General features: G+C 41.1%; 1 protein-coding gene across 1 annotated transcript in view; it reads right to left on the bottom strand.

Moving 5' to 3' along the window:
• The window catches only part of Slc12a1 (solute carrier family 12 member 1), a 93860-nt gene that overhangs the window by 56981 nt on the left and 20832 nt on the right, over positions 1 to 16047 (bottom strand). The window contains exons 5-10 of the mRNA XM_008849418.2: positions 15489 to 15584; positions 13276 to 13415; positions 12141 to 12251; positions 10324 to 10435; positions 8741 to 8868; positions 2189 to 2273 (exon numbers count right to left, since the gene is read on the bottom strand). Coding sequence (XP_008847640.1) covers positions 2189 to 2273; positions 8741 to 8868; positions 10324 to 10435; positions 12141 to 12251; positions 13276 to 13415; positions 15489 to 15584 — 672 coding nt within the window. The remainder of the gene's footprint in view (positions 1 to 2188; positions 2274 to 8740; positions 8869 to 10323; positions 10436 to 12140; positions 12252 to 13275; positions 13416 to 15488; positions 15585 to 16047) is intronic.

The raw sequence follows: 16047 nt of genomic DNA, 5'->3' as shown, positions 1-16047 counted from the left end.
GTGTGCGTGTGTGTGCGTGTGTGTGCGTGTGTGTGCGTGTGTGTGTGTGCGTGTGCGTGTGTGTGCGCGTGTGTGTGCGTGTGTGTGTGCGTGTGTGCGTGTGTGTGTGTGTGTGTGCGTGTGCGTGTGTGTGTGTGTGTGTGTGCGTGTGTGTGTGTGTGTGTGTGAGTTCTATATGTGTGCTTGTAGGTCATGTAACTAGAATGGAGATTCTGAGAGGGGAGGATGTGATTTTAAGTGAGGTGAGACACAGCATGGGTAATGGAACATAGGTAGAAGGAAAGGAGCGGGGGCTAATGTGGAGGAGAACCAGATGGAGGCAAGGAAGGGGAGGAGGGGGCACGGGGAAGGACAATGGGGGAAGGGAACAAATTAGAATAAAGTACATTAACACATATGCATTAAGATGTTATGATGACACCCATTCCTTTGTATGCTGACCTAATAAAGGAATTAAATGATAAGCCAATGTTTGGGGATAAAATATTAATTAATTAGCCATTAATATTAATGATAAAATAATTTTTACAGTTTTCAGTTTCACTAGTTTCACACATTCAAATATTTATGTTACTTTCTGTGATAAGCATTGTATGATGAACATCTTTGTACATAACCTTTTTCTATATTTAAAAATCTTTCTCTAGGGTAGAGCCTCAGAAATGGAATTATGAATATTTTTAAGTCACTTAAATTTTAGTCAACTATAAAAAGCATTGAAATTATGTCATTTGCAGGAAAATGGATGGAGCTGGAAATGACCACACTAAGGAAAACAAGCCATATGCAGAAAGACAAATACTGTATGTATTCTCTCATTTGTGAATCTAGATCTGACTCTAGATGCACACACACACATGTACAGCAAATACATGTACACACACATACACAGATGCACATGCACACACATGTATATATGACATAAAGGTAGAAGGGTGATTAAAAGGGGGAGTAGGAGGCTAAAGGGAGGGGAAAGGAGGAACCAAGGAGGGCATCAGGGCCAAATATGAGCAAAATGATATATGTGAATGAAATGCCAAGAATATGTCCTTTTGAGACAGGGTCTCCCTGTAGCCCCAGCTATCCTGGAACTCACTATGTAGACCAGGCTGGCCTTGAACTCACAAAGATCCACCTGTCTCTGCCTCCCAAGTGCTGGGATTAAAGGCATGTGCCACCCCCTTGGCATGATAGTATGTATTTTAATGATAGTATTTTAAATGCATTAATATCCTAAGGGACTGAAACAAAAAATTTCTTCACAAGTAACTGCACTTGCAAATGCCACCCTATATGAACAGCCTTATCCAATTTCCTCACCTAAGAGGCAGCAAGAAAGGCAAGAGTCTAAGATTTTTGCCTTTATTTTTACTTTTTTCTTCAGAATACATCTTAAAGCATATAGATCTTTCCAATGTCCCTTATTGTAGGCAGAGAACTGCTGGACTTTTCCCTTTGATCAAACGACCATCTGGCTTCTGTAGCTGCCCAGCTTGGGTCTTCATTCCTTACTATGCACAGAAGAGAGGTTCTGATCTGCATGCAGGAAAACACATGTCTTCCTTTTCAACTGTAGCATAAGCATGAGATGGCCCCCAAGCAAGAGGGGGCGTGGCTGCAGGCAACAGGTAGAGCCAAAGCCAACCTCATGAACAGCTGTGAAGTGCATGTACGCATTGCCAGCTGACCAGCACAGGGGCTGGCTTCCCACATGGCTAGCAGCTGGGCCTTTTTGCTTTCCTGTCAGTGGTGTCAATTGACATTTCCATATTTAGAGGTGACATGCTGCCACAAATTCATCTTTCATAATTTGCTACTGCCAGGTTTGGGTTTGATTTGATTTTTGCTACTTTTCCCTCTTCCTCACTTGCCCATAGGCAAAGGAGCAAAGCGCTAGATGTGGCAGCTTTCTTCCAAGGAATCACCTAGGGTGGCAAGATTGGGCCTTCTTTGGACTCAGGCAGAATAACAGTCTGATCCGCTCTATTTTCACACTGATCAAGAGATAGCTGCATCGCAGCTTAATTGCATTAAAATCCCCACAGGCTTCAAATCATTAAGTACCAAGAAAGGAATTAAAATTACTACCTTAAAAAACCTTTCTACTTACTTACGTTCCATTGAAAGGCCCTTAGACACAACTGCACTGGGTTCCCTGAAATTTTGGCATTAGGGATGTACAGCTCACCTACACAAATAGCAACTCCAATGTAGGCAACCGTGGTGACGAAAATGGCCAACATTGTCCCTCTGGGGATGGCGTCCTGGGGGTCCTTTGAAAAACACAGAGAGAAAACAGAACTGAGTGATAAACTGAGTGCTTGGAGTTATTTCTGTATTCAAAATTTGAAACTGTGTTTCCCAAGGCGTGTTCTAAAGAAACTGTCTAGCAAATCACAAATGCTGAATTTAAATTCTTTGGACAAGCTGTTTAGAGTGAATAAAGTAATCTATAAACCTTGGTACTGTACAGAAGAGATCACTTGCTGCCTAAAAAGAGATTTTATAGAAAAGAACAATAGACCTCGTCCTCCCCCTTTGTCTTTTGTGAATTCAGTGTAGATGTATCAGACCTTGAAATGTTAGAGGAAAGCATACACGCATATCTGGCATGTTGACAATATCTGTGCATGTCTATCTGTTTTATTCTGAGCTTAGGCTTGTCTTTAATAAAAAAATTATTTCTGACTAAGCAAAAAGGATTATCTACTAAATTCTCCAGTCTTTCCAAATTCTTCATTTGGGAGTCCAGGGATAATTATAGTGGGAGATAGTCAGTTTCCACAAGCAGGCTTAAGAAAGAGGCAAAGCCAAGCTTATACCAGAAAATGAGCTTTTCTCTTCCTTATAAATGCATATACACACATTAAGCTGAGTTCACATGATACTAATTTATCATTTTATCCTATTTCAGAGGGGGTGTTAAATTATATCAAATCAACTTCCAAGCAGCATATTGAATACATTTAATTCAACTTAACAGGAATTATTAAACAGTGATTTCAATCAGGGCAGTATTTCCAGTAGGAGTCAATAAATGCTGAATGGAGGGAGGTACAATTCCAGTAGGCATTAGTCTCCCAGTAGAGGACATGAGTCTCATCAATACAAATAAGCAGTCAATATAGTCAAACAAAGTTTGAGCTGTTTTTTCAACTTAAATATGTGATCAAGTCCATCAAAAAGGTCACTCTTCATCAATGTAGACTCAAGCTGACAGCTGCAAATCGTGACTTAACCAAGCAAATCTGCCTCATGTTGGTGTAACTAACACTATGCCTCAATTCTCCTAGGAGCATCTACATGTAGGGTCTGCACAGATATGTGCTTATCCAGTCTCTTCATCCCACGCAAGGCGTATGCGACAGAACAGTTCCTGGGAGGGGGAGGAAGGCAAGTGTGGCTGAAAGGGTCCCATTTAATCTCCCAATTCCTGTGATGTTTTATATTTTATTTTATTGCCTAAGAATTTCTTGGGGGGCTCGGAGGTAGCTGTCAGTGAAGTGCTTGGTGTACAAGCATGAGGACCTGAGTTAAACTCCTGGAACCCATGTGAAAAACCAGGTGTGCCGGCAATCCTAGAGGTAGAGACAAGTAGATCCCAGAAGCTTTCTGCCAGGTAGTCTAGGTGTGCCCCAGGTTCCAGTGAGTGACTATCTCAAAGAACAAGGCACCTGAAGAATGACACCTGAAGTTTACCTCTGGCCTCTGTACACATGCATATGCATGTGCATCCCCACATACATGAACATAACCCCCCCTCACAAAAATGTCTTGGCATCTGAGGGAAGTGGGAACTGACTCAACTGGCATTAACTGAACAGAAATGTCTATGAAGATAGAAGGTGTGAAGACAGAAGGTAGTCTTGTAACGTAGACATAAAGACTCAGGTTTTACAACTGTCTACTCCAAGCTTTAAAGTTGCTTAACACAAATTTTATGAAGGTCACTCTGACTCTAAGGTATTAACATATACCTTAACATGTATTAACATATACATGTAATGTATAAAATATGACATCAATATATTAATGTATGATTCTGTACTATAGGACCAGGGGGAAATGGGATTGTCTGGTCTTGCTGCCCATAGAGAAGGCTTGGGTCTCTGAACAATTCTTAGTTTTTACCCTACATAATCTCTCTTCTCCAGAGTTAACACAAAATCCAAGCTTCTTCTATCTTCTTTCTTTATCTCTTAGGACAGCATACAAGCAATGGATTAGGCTGCTGCTCTTGAGCTACAACAACCACATCCTAATAATGCATCCTAGAAATAGTTCCTAAATCTCCTAGGTCCAAACTTTCAGATCATCTATTAGTGTGCTATCATAGCACACAGGGTGCTTAGGATGGGAACTTTGCAGCATCCTCTTGGCCTGACCTGAGTCTGGTTAACTGTCTTCACAGTGTGATGGGCCATCTCCACAGTATGACTGGTTATCGCCACAATGTGAAGAAAGACTTGGCACTAGGAGCATGTGAGCATCTGGCTTTCCCTATATTATATGAAAGTATAAGTTTAACTGAATCTATTATGATCTGCCTTCACCCTCAGAAAGAAATAAAATCTATAGACACTGAAGGTTCCTTGCCATTTTCCAGAACATTGCCACCTTTGGAAAGTAATGTGCTTGGCCACTCTGGCTCTTGACTGTGCTGTCACTTCTCAGACAATTTCTACATTTTTCACTTTCATGGCTCTAAAGCCTGTTGGTTTTCCCAACTTCTTAGTCAGTCTCTCTGTCTCTGTCTCTCTGTCTCTGTCTGTCTGTCTGTCTGTCTCTCTCTCTCTCTCTCTCTCCACACACACACACGCACATACGCGCGCGCGCACACACACACACACACACCCCTCAATATAGATTCTGTTTCTACATTCGTACTTCGCATGTCTGTCTCCCTAAATGCACCTTGGACTTGTTTTCCTCCGTCTCACACTCACTAGGTGACTTTGCCAATGCAATGGTTTCCAGTCCTGTCCTTCCTTTCTAAAGCTCCAGGCTTGTTGCTCATGCTGTCACTAGACATCTGTATACTGATCCCCTTCTCTCATTTTATCCTCAATGGCTAAATCTGAGCTTCTTTTCCCATCTACTGTGCCATGAAACGGATTCATTAAGGTAAACCCAGTGTTAAAGGAACACAACTGAACAGAACTGATGTGAACATATCAGAAGGCATTCCTTGCACTTGGTGGGGAGGTAGAAGGCTTTCTTCCTGTGACTTATAACAAAAGATTTTCCATTTCTTCTAACTCTAACAAAAGCTGAGCCTTTTGTCTCTCTCCTCTACACGGCCTTAGTTCAGGCATTTAGTTAGATGAATAGACTACTAAGCACCTGATCTAAACTTGTTTTTAAGGAGTCTAAAGAGAGCATGGTGTTCTTCAATTTAAAAGTGTGCTTACAGTTATAGAAACTTAAATCAGTGAGCTTTGACACTTTTGCAGATACCAAGAAAACGAGTTCACAGCTAAATCACTAAGCCGCGATACAACCGTAAACATCTTGAACACGTGTCCTGACTTTGATGAGCTTTAGCATTGTCTTAATTTCTGCCATTAACACTGCTCGAGAATCTACCACCAGGGTGTGGGCAGTATTACAACAAATCTAAACACCTTCATTCATTCACTCAGTGCACATTTATCAAGGTCTGACTATCTCCGAAGACACAGCAGTGAACAAGCCCAAAGGCTAAGCCTCTACTTCCACCAGCTATGCTCTGCAGTGAGCAGGTCCAGGGCAGGCATCTCCACAGCTGCATCCTCTTGGGTAAGGCTGTGAGGCTGTCCAACCTCATTTGTTTTCTCTGCTTTTCTCACGTTTCTCCTGCCACGCCTCTTAGCTCTGTCCAGGATTGCTTTCCATTTCCTCACCAGCAGTCAACCTCTAGCCTTGCTTCAAAGGGTCTTCCTTGAGGAAATCATGCCTAATTGACTGAATAATATCTTGCTCACTCTTTTTAATGTCACAATCCCATTGGGCAATGAATATGTTTTCCATCTATACAACTCTGATGACTCTTGAAAACATTTATCTTTTGAAGTTGATTTGTTGAAGTAAACTTGAATCTTTTTAAAAAATTTTATTTATTATTTTTATTTTATGTGTATGCATGTATTGCCTGCCTGTAGGTAAGTGCACCCATGTGGTGCAATGCCCTCGGAGGTCAGAAGAGGCTGTCAGATGCCCTGGGATTGGAGTTATGGACAATTGTTAGCTGCCATGTAGGTACTAGAATTTGAACCTGGGTCTTCTGCAAGAACAACCAGTGTTCTTAACGGCTGAACCATCTCTCCAGCCCTGAATCTTCTTTTTTGTGTGTGAGGTAAAACCCATCTTTTATTTTTCTTAAAGTTTTAATTCTTTTAAAAATATTTTTATTGATTCTTTGAGAATTTTATACAATGTGTATTTTTCATCATATTCAGACTTCCTCCCCCATTTCTGTCCCACACCACTATCATTCCCCTGCCTTTGTATCTTCTCATTATTTTTCATTTATATATTTATTTATTCATAGTATATGTATGAGTGTTTTGCCTCCATGTATGCACATGTACCACATACATGCAGTGCCCTAAGACATGAGAAGAGAGTATCAGATTCCCTGGAACTGGAGTTACAGTACCTTGTGTGTATTGGGAACCAAACCCAGGTCCTTTGCAAGAGAAGCCAGTACTTTTAACTGCTGAGTCATCTCTCCAGCCCCTATTTTTCTTTTCTTTCTTTTTAAAAAAAGACCTATAAAATTTAATTTGTACTCCACAAATGCTCTTGGGCATGGGTCCATCCCTTGGAGTCTGGTCAACCTACTGGGCATCACATCCTTAAAGAAAACTGACTCCCCCTCTCCCAGCTGCTGTCAATTGCCAATAGATCCTCAGCTAGGGCTGGAGCTTCTTGCCCACATCCCCTATTCATGCTAGTTTTTGTCTGTCTTGGGATTGCTCAGGCTTGGTGCATGCTGTGGGTTCCTATGTGCAACTACCCTGTAGTATCTGGAAAACACATTTTCTTTGTATTAATCTACCACCTCTGACTGTTAGAATCTTTTCATCCCCTCTTCTGCAATGACCCCTGAGCCTTGAGAGGAGAATACTTATTGTCCCCCAATTCTCCTCCTTTTAATATTAGAACCCCTTCAAATTTTATCTGGATATGTGGCTGCCCTGCTTCAGAATACATTTCCCACAATCCTTTGCAAGTAGGTCAGAACATAAGTCAAAGTTCTGAGCAATGGGATGTCAGCAGAAGCAATTCATGCAGGTCCAGAAATTGGCTGATCTTTATCTTGAGCCCCCTTCACAGGGACTAGAGCATGAACTTGGAAGTGACCAATCATCTAGGACCTTGCAGAGAGGGTGAACTTGAGGAAACAAGAGAGGATCTCTGGGTTCTTGGGTTCCCTTTTGAAACAGGATTTTCTTATTCTGGAAATGATCTATCTGTGTAAACTTTCATGTGCTAGAAAAAACAAGCTTTGATTCTTGGTCCAGGCTAGTGGCTTTCTATTGAAGTCAGCATCCTAGCTAATACAATGATCCTCAAGACACTTGACATGGAATGCTGTGAAGGAGGGCTAAGAGGTAATGTGGCTAGGTTTTTTTTTTGTCATTGTTTTGTTTTTGTTTTTTCCTCAGATGTCCCATGATTTTGTTCATTATTCATTATGATTTTAAAAGAAGAGGTGTATATTTACAGACCAGTGTACCTCTCACCACTCATCCATTCCGCAATGGATGGAGACCATTACAAAGTCCCACAACTGGACAAACACAGGGAATAAGTGTCTGTGAGGTGCCCAGCCCTAAGTGACACATCTACAATGCAGCCTCTACACCTAAGGCTCATAGAAAAGGGGGCAGAAAAAATATAAGAGCCAGAGGGAGAAGACACCTGCTTCTAGTTAATGCATTCTAGACATGCTAGGGACGCTGCACCAATGAAATCTTCAGTACGGTAGCCTAGCAGATCTGCATAATGACGAAATCAGCTGACACACCAACTTGGATGGGGAAAATTTCACAGGGTCCTACCTCAAGATGGAGAACTACAGGCAATCAATCAATGGATGCTGAGGAGAATCAGTTTTCTCCAGGGACTAGCTCCCTGAGAGGTTATCTAATCCTAAGTGGCCAGCCCTAAACACAAGTACACAGGAGCACCACTAAATGGACTCAGTGCATATATATATAGTGTGCATAAAAAAGCTTTAGTCTAGCAATTTTTTATTTACTACTAGTGTGTGTAATGTGTATGTGTGTGTATATATATATATATATATATATTATGTGTGCGTGTATTTGTACAATAAGAAGAGGACAAGAAATTGAGAGGGAGTGGGAGGACATGGGGGGATTTGGAGGTGGATGGGGAGGGATGGAAATAATGCAAAGATAATACTCATGTATGACAGTCACAAAAATAAAAAATTAAATTAAAAAAAGGGTGTGGTTCTGATATCATCTCACTGAACTATATTCATTTTATTAGAAGAATAACTTGCTGTCAATATATTCTGTTCCGATGTCTCTGACCATGAGTTTTAGATGAACTATCTTGGTAGGTATTCAGATTTAGAATTTAAAGAGAGAACTTATAAATAACCATGCAGAACTCTTCAGTATGGTGTCTATAGGTACATGAGATCGTATTCAATCTCTGAAGGTTTTAGTCTACCATGAACCATGTTGCCACCTCCCAGGACTACAAGGCAGAGGGAACAACGTACCTCCAAGTCTCCCGAGATGTTGGCACCAGCAAGAATCCCAGTAGCAGCTGGGAAAAAAATGGCGAAGACTGAGAAGAAGCCTTCACCCTTTGTGAAGCTTGGCCCAAAGTTTTCCGCAAATATTGATGCTGAAATGTAAGTTATAGGAAAATGATAATTATGCCACAGAGTAGAAGCTTAAATTCACTGACTTCTGTAGTTCTACACAGAAGTGTTAGAAACTAATTGGAATGAATTTAAAGATGTTGGTGTATTCCTGGTGAATCCTGTGGTTACTGCTTCCCAAGAGCCAAAATGTGTATTCGTAAGATTTCAGGTCTCTAAGATAGAGCTCTGAAAAAAAATCATTAGAGACCAAGGCTGCCAGTCTTTTCTGAATATAGAAGAAATGGGAAAAGAAAATACAGAATTCTTTAATAATCGTGTTAGCACACTCATAAACACTTCCACCCAGACCCCTCACAGCTACATTCTCATGTGCATTAATCTTAAAACAATCAACTTTCTGCTTTTATAGGCCTTTAAAAACTGTAGAGAAGGTTGTGGGGTGTGCTATTCTAAAAATTTGCTACTAATTTTCTAATCTTTTTGCTCTTCCTTAAACCAAATTCTTAGGGATCAGAGAATAATGTGGTGAGGAGATTTTCCCACAAAATAATACCATCCTATAGAATGTTACTAAATTCCTCTAATGAAAAAGAAACAATCTAGAAGAAAAACAGAAAGGAAGAAACTAAACAAATGAGTCTGGGACAAGAAATGAAGGAAAGATGGGTTAAACCATCAGAAATACACAAGAGGGAGGGAAAGGGATAGAACAATATCTAAGGCAAATTATGTCTTCATCACGGAGGAAAAAGAACAATAAAGAAAGACGGGATTTAAAAACGGGGAGTGGGGACACAAATACTGACAAGTGGATAAATAATGAAGCTAAAAATATTTTCTAAAACCTCAGCAGTGTGTTGAGAAGAGAGTGAGCAGGACAGGCAGGACAGTCAGCTTCTGCACAGTGTGATGTCATCAGAGGATGATACACAGGAGCTCATCATCCCTTACACTTGAGAGTCTGAGTGAGGCTTCAGTAGGTTGTGCACTAGCAAGACTGGGTGCCAGGAGGACAAAGATGGCTTTAGTTGATGTTAGCATTTGCAATGGCTGAGTAAAATGTCCAAGCTCTAGGCTTGTTTTCCCCAGTATACTTTCTATTCCTATTTAACAGTGAGATGATAACAGCCCAATGTTCTGATTTTCGATGGACTTGCACATCTGCAATTGAAGAATGAATTTACTTTTCAAAATTACATTTAAATGTTAAATGTTTTACATATTTACTTCTAACAGTCTCTCGGGAGGTTATTATTATCACTTTAGTGCAGGAAATCTGAGACCCAAACAGGTTAGGTGACTTGTCCATGTGAGAAGCAGGAGTTGAGACCCAGCCCTGGATCTTCTGAGTCCTACTCTAGGCTCTTTCCTAGACCACACTGGAGTTCTGATAAGCGGGGTTGGAGACAGGAAGTAGTGATGGGGAGAGCAACACAGAAATATTTATTGAGGAGCAACTGATTTGTCACATGTACCTTGATAATTGAAGAAACCTCTGGATTTCTTCTCATTGTTGGATGGAATGACAGTTCCAATGAAGAAGTTTGCAATAGCGATGAGCAGGATGATCAGAAGAATCACTTGAGCCTGGATCCACCGTGAAAGGAGATTCAGTTAGATTTAACAGCTCTTTGTGCAATCATGTAAGTTATGTGTCCACTGGAGAAAGATTATCCAATTATTCTATTTAAGACTCAGCTACCCAGCCTCATTTACCAAGAATGTTGTATGGAATGGCATCTTTAAAAAAAATCATTTATGTATTTATGTACTTTTTTATTTATTATGCATGTGTGTGTGCCCGAGTGTATGCATGTGTACCATATGTATGTAGAAGCCTGAGGAGGTCAGAAGAGGGCACCAGATACCCTGAAACTAGAGTTATAGGCACTTGTGAGCCACCATGTGGTGTTGGGAGCTGAACTCAGGTCCTCTGCAAGAGCAGTTAGCTCTCTTGACTTCTAAGCTATCTCTGAACCCCTGAGATGGCATATTTTTAAATAAAATATTTTATTTATTATTTTTATTTCATGTGTATGAGTGTATTGCCTGCATGTGTGTAAGTGTACCCATGTTGTGCAGTACCCACAGAGGTCAGAAGAGGGCATTGGATTCCCTGGAACTGGAGTTACAGATGGTTGTTAACCATGTGGGTGCTGGGACTCAAACTCAGGTCCTCTGCAAGAGCAGCCAGTGCTCTTAACTACTGAGCTATCTCTCCAGATCCTGGAATGCCATCTTAACATGACTCATTCTCCTTGGATATGGCTGCCACAACTTCAATGAGATCATGCACTGAGGTAGTTGAAGGAAACATTTCAAGAACATCCTAAGTAGTAAGTAGGTAACTACTGTGATGGTCCCAGGAATATAAATGGAGCTACAAGTTTTAATATGTATGGACTGAGGTTCTTCTGCAGTGAGAGAACCTATGGCTTCTTCCCTTTCCTAACTGCAGAGGGCAAACCAGAACAAAGAATGCTTCATGAGACTCAGGTGATGCCCATAACCCTAGCATCATGCTGCTACTGTAAGCCATCTGCAAAGCTCACCAGTCCACTTTTCCTCCTTTGGTCCTTTCAACACTGAAAACTACTAGCTTGATGTTACCATCGTGTGCTTTCTGTGGTCTCACTTTACTCTGCTCTTCATCTAGGAATTTCTTTATTCTCAACCTTCAAGCTTCATTGTCTTCTCCCACAGGCGTTTCCTGACCACTTGACCTGAACAGTCAGTAGTAGCACCTACTGTCCCCTGGGGGTTACAGTATGGCAGATGCAGCCTTAACTTTACCAGTATTCATTCAGGTAATGTCACTGGAAGCCCTACGTATTAGATAATGCTATAATGGAAGCATAGTGATATAAAATAATTTCCTGATGGCCACAGGGCTAGAACACAGATTCAAATCTAGGCATTCTAACTACAGAGCTGGAGTTTGGCATATTGCCCTCTACTGCCCACCTCTGATCAGGGCTTGTGATTGCAGATGGCGGGTGTGGGGAGGTAGGGAGTACTTCTAGTGCCCCGTTGGTTGTGCATGAAGATGGTAGCAACCTCAGTGACTGTCACCATGATGACACTGAGCAGGACACAGTATGGCCTGATGACAAGATGCACAAGCTGTGAGTCATGACCAGACTTGGCTTGATGTCCTGCCCAGCTCATACTTATTCCTTTGATGGTAACAAGTAATAACAGTAATTCTTTGTGAATATGGGGTTCTTTCTATTGTTGCAATTTATTCAGGGCTTGACCAGCAGTTGTTCTGATGCTATTTCAAGGAGTTTACCTTTGCCTCCCATTCCATTCCAGCTACTGAGATTCCTAGAAGAATCACCACGGTGATGGACCCAATTATCCGGATGTCATTGGTTGGATCCACCATCATTGAATCACTCTCCTGTGGTGAGAATCATTCAAATGATTAGAGACAGCTTTTTTCATGAAAGTCTTATTAGAACATTTGACAAGAAAAAAAGATACTATACACAAATGCCTGGGGCCACATAGCATAATAGGGAAATTAAGTGCTCATGATTTTGAGAAAACAAATAACCTAGCATTACTTTTTTCCTCTGATCACCTTTGATAGCCAAGGTTGGGAGCTAGAAACTAGAGATTCATTCTAGCCATAGTGTTTGGAGCTGTTGCAGCACTAAGCAAAAGTATGTATGTCCACATCTATTGTGTTTTGTTTCAGAAAAAAAGGACTAGTTATGGGGAATCATAAAAGAATAAAAATGTGTGGTTTACAATGAGAATATTGGAAAATAAGTGCTGTTCAACTTAAGAACAGAGTGTACAAACTCAATAAAGCACCTCTTGATGATAACCTGCATTAAGAAGTATACAACATGCTCATTTATTCATTTCATTTTCACATAGAGGTGCTTTTACCACCTGAACTCAGCTAGTGTGCCCACTATCATGGAAGGAAGAGATGGAATTACTTTCCATACTGGCTCAATGATCTTGTTGGCAGAACATCATAGGTGAGGCACTTTGTTAAGTAATGCCTTGTTTCCTGCAGTGAATTGTGCTGGTGTTTGAACCCTCTTTACCTCTGGAAACCTTGTAAGTTAACAGCAGTGGGACTACAGATAGAATACCCACCGTCTGCCTGAAGCCTCCTATTTTGCACAGTATTCCATACACATTAATTTTTATCTGATTTTTTTGTGAAATTCACAGAACAGTATTATTAGTTCCTATTGTAGTTTTAGAAAACAAGTTTCAGATCTACCAGCTGATGGGGTGGGAGCTAAACTCAAAGCCGGATCGATCTTCTGATATTATGCCTGAGGCCCCTGACCATATATTGAACCTTTCCCCTTATCTTGCCCTAATACTCTCCCCCTAGGGCCTGTAAAAGAAATCTAAATTGAATTATCTTGTTTATCTGTACAAATAAAAGCTTTAATTACCTTAAGAAGATCTACGACAGTCTCAGCAAATCCCACCACATACATAGCAACAGCCACTGCATTGGCAAAAGCAAAGATCAAGCCTATTGACCCACCGAACTCAGGCCCTAAACTCCTGGAAATCAGATAATAGGCTCCACCTGGAACAAGAAAGACGAGGGCTTCACCTTGACGGAATGGGATCAAATGAGTTGAATGAGAAATTCCAAATATCAATCATTCCAATAAAAATTTGAATTTGTATTAATTTTGTAAATCCTGTGCCACCATTATGAAGTTATAGTTGGCGTTTCCTTTTACTCTATACACAGTCTACAGAATACTGGACAATAAAATTTAATTTCTTGAAATCTGAAAGTAAAAATCCTAATCTAAATATAAATTAACATAATAAACTTTACCCAAATGCTTTATCTTTAAAAAAAAAAGCATTAGGGTATTCAAATTAATAATGTAGCGGAAGTCAAATTTTATATCCCAGATTTCCGGAAGCTGACAGGCCAGGGTAGGAAGCAAAGTAGCAGAAGGTTCAATTTGCTGGACATGGTGCTCCGCACCCATGACCTCAGAACTTGGGAGGCAGAGGCAGGAGGATCAGGTTCGAGGTCCTTGGTTACCTAGTGAGGTTGAGGCCAGTCTTTTTTTCTGTTGCATCAACTTTTCTGGCATATACATGATCAAACAACATGTAAAGGTGTGTGTTGTCCACTTTATACATCAGTTATTTTTTTTTTTTTTTTTTTTTTTTTTTTTTTGCCTAACAAAGCTTCAATACTCATAACCTCATAAGAAAGAAAACGAATGGAGAAAAAAGTGAGGGTGTGGGTAGAAGCAGGCTTGGAGCCACTGTTTCTCCCTTGAACATTGAAAAATAGCTTTGTATATACAGCCGTGTAATTCTGTGATGTGAAAGCCTGAGCTGAGGGTTACAACACTAAAAGACTAGCTGAGACTTTGGTATCACAGATATTGTAATGACTTCTTATACTCAGCTAGTCTTGGAGGTAGGTAGAATCAGCACAGAAATGACATGTAACAAACACACTTAAAACAAAGCCACCTTTTACCTAGAAGGACCTGTGCTCACTAAGATTTTAAACTAAGTTTTTAAAATGAGTTGGGCTTGGGGACCTATACCTTTAATCCTAGCACTTGGAGGCAGAGGCAGGCAGATATCTGTGAGATCATCAGCCTGGTTTACATAGAGAGTTCCAGGCTAACTGGGACTACAGGGAGACCCTGGAGCCAAAAAAAAAAAAAAAAAAAAAAAAGTTTTCAAAATGTAATGAATTACCTGGTAGAGCACCATCCCTCCCGGCCCACGATTTCCGGCACCTCAATTATGTCCAGTGAAGTAATTGGCCAGCTACTCAGACAGACCAGTCAAATGTACAGACATTGAAAAGTGGAGAGAGGAAGTGTGTTGTGGGTAAGATGGTGCTTTAAAAGGCCCATAGGAAAAAGATGGGTGGGATGGCTCATGCCTGTAATCCTCAAACTCGGAAGGCCAAGGTAAGGGGTAGTCATGGGTTCAAGGCCAGCCTGAGCTGCATAGTGAGCTCTAGGCCAGCTTGGCCCTTCAGAGTAAGATCCTATCTCAAAAACAAAAACTACCAGAACCAAAATCATCACTGACAAATAGCCCTGGGAGGGGAGATCTGGGCAATGGAGCCAAGCCAAGAGGAAGGGGAAGCTGGGGGAGGGCAGTTAGGGCAATGATCAATGTTTTCATTTTCTGCCCAGGCTGCTTGCTCCTAGACCCTTGAAGCACTTCTTTGTTTCATTTATTTTTTAATTTTCTCTTTGGTGAGGTCCCATGACTCTTCCACAAAAAGCAGTGTTTGGGGTGAACCCAAAGGCTGGGCACAGAAATGTTCACTGCGTGAGGATCACCATTGTCAGGTGGGATGCTGGAGAAGACCGAGGCTGAAGGGACCAAGGAGAGAGCCAGTGGAGCTCACCCAGGGCACAGCAAATCCATGTATGGATATGCTTTCAAACATGGTTCATCACAGGAAATGGACCCTTTCTGAAGCTTTCAACGTTAAGCTAGAGTAATTTTACCCTGTTATTTAAATTTTGCATTATTTTGTTCTGTTTTAAGAGTTGGGGGCTAATTAGCAACATAAAAAATTCATATTCAGTTATTCAGTCAACACTAGGCAGGACAATGAAACCAAAGCATATAGTCACAAGTAAAGTGGTCGGCTTACCTCCTCGTACTACTCCATTTGTGCAAATAGCAGACATAGAAATACCTGTGAGTGTCGTCACCACTACGCTCAGGCCAATGATGATCACTCCAAGACCTGAAAAACCCCCCAACAAACGTGTTTGGCTCCAGTACTGAGAGAAGTCACCCATACTTCAGGAGGCAGTGGTCACAGAAGGTCAGTCTCCTCACAGAAACCTGAAATGTTCTGAAAGATCCCATTCCACGGCAGTCCAGGAGGCCCCTGAAATGAACTAAACTTTAAAACTGGAGCTGCATCTGAGTCATTTCCCAAGAAACAGCAAGGAGTGTGCCAGCTGGCCTGGAAAAGAAAAAGTTTTCTCAAGGAATCTGCACTGTGCCAGGAGTCCGTAAGCAGAGACCAGAGCTGACCAGCGTGGACTTCGATGACACTTACCATGCTCTCCGCATCCAGCTTTGCAAGACTTCCTTGTGCCCATCAAAAACCAAGTATATAGAAAACTTTTGCCTACCAGTAGCATGTGATGAGGGCATTAGAGATCTTAGAGATTTTACCTCCACGCACAAACCCGTTAGTT

This window comes from Nannospalax galili, unplaced genomic scaffold, assembly GCF_000622305.1.
Source record: "Nannospalax galili isolate Female #2095 unplaced genomic scaffold, S.galili_v1.0 scaffold891, whole genome shotgun sequence".
NCBI classification, from domain to species: Eukaryota; Metazoa; Chordata; class Mammalia; order Rodentia; family Spalacidae; genus Nannospalax; species Nannospalax galili.
This window is presented reverse-complemented; position numbering and strand designations above follow the sequence as displayed.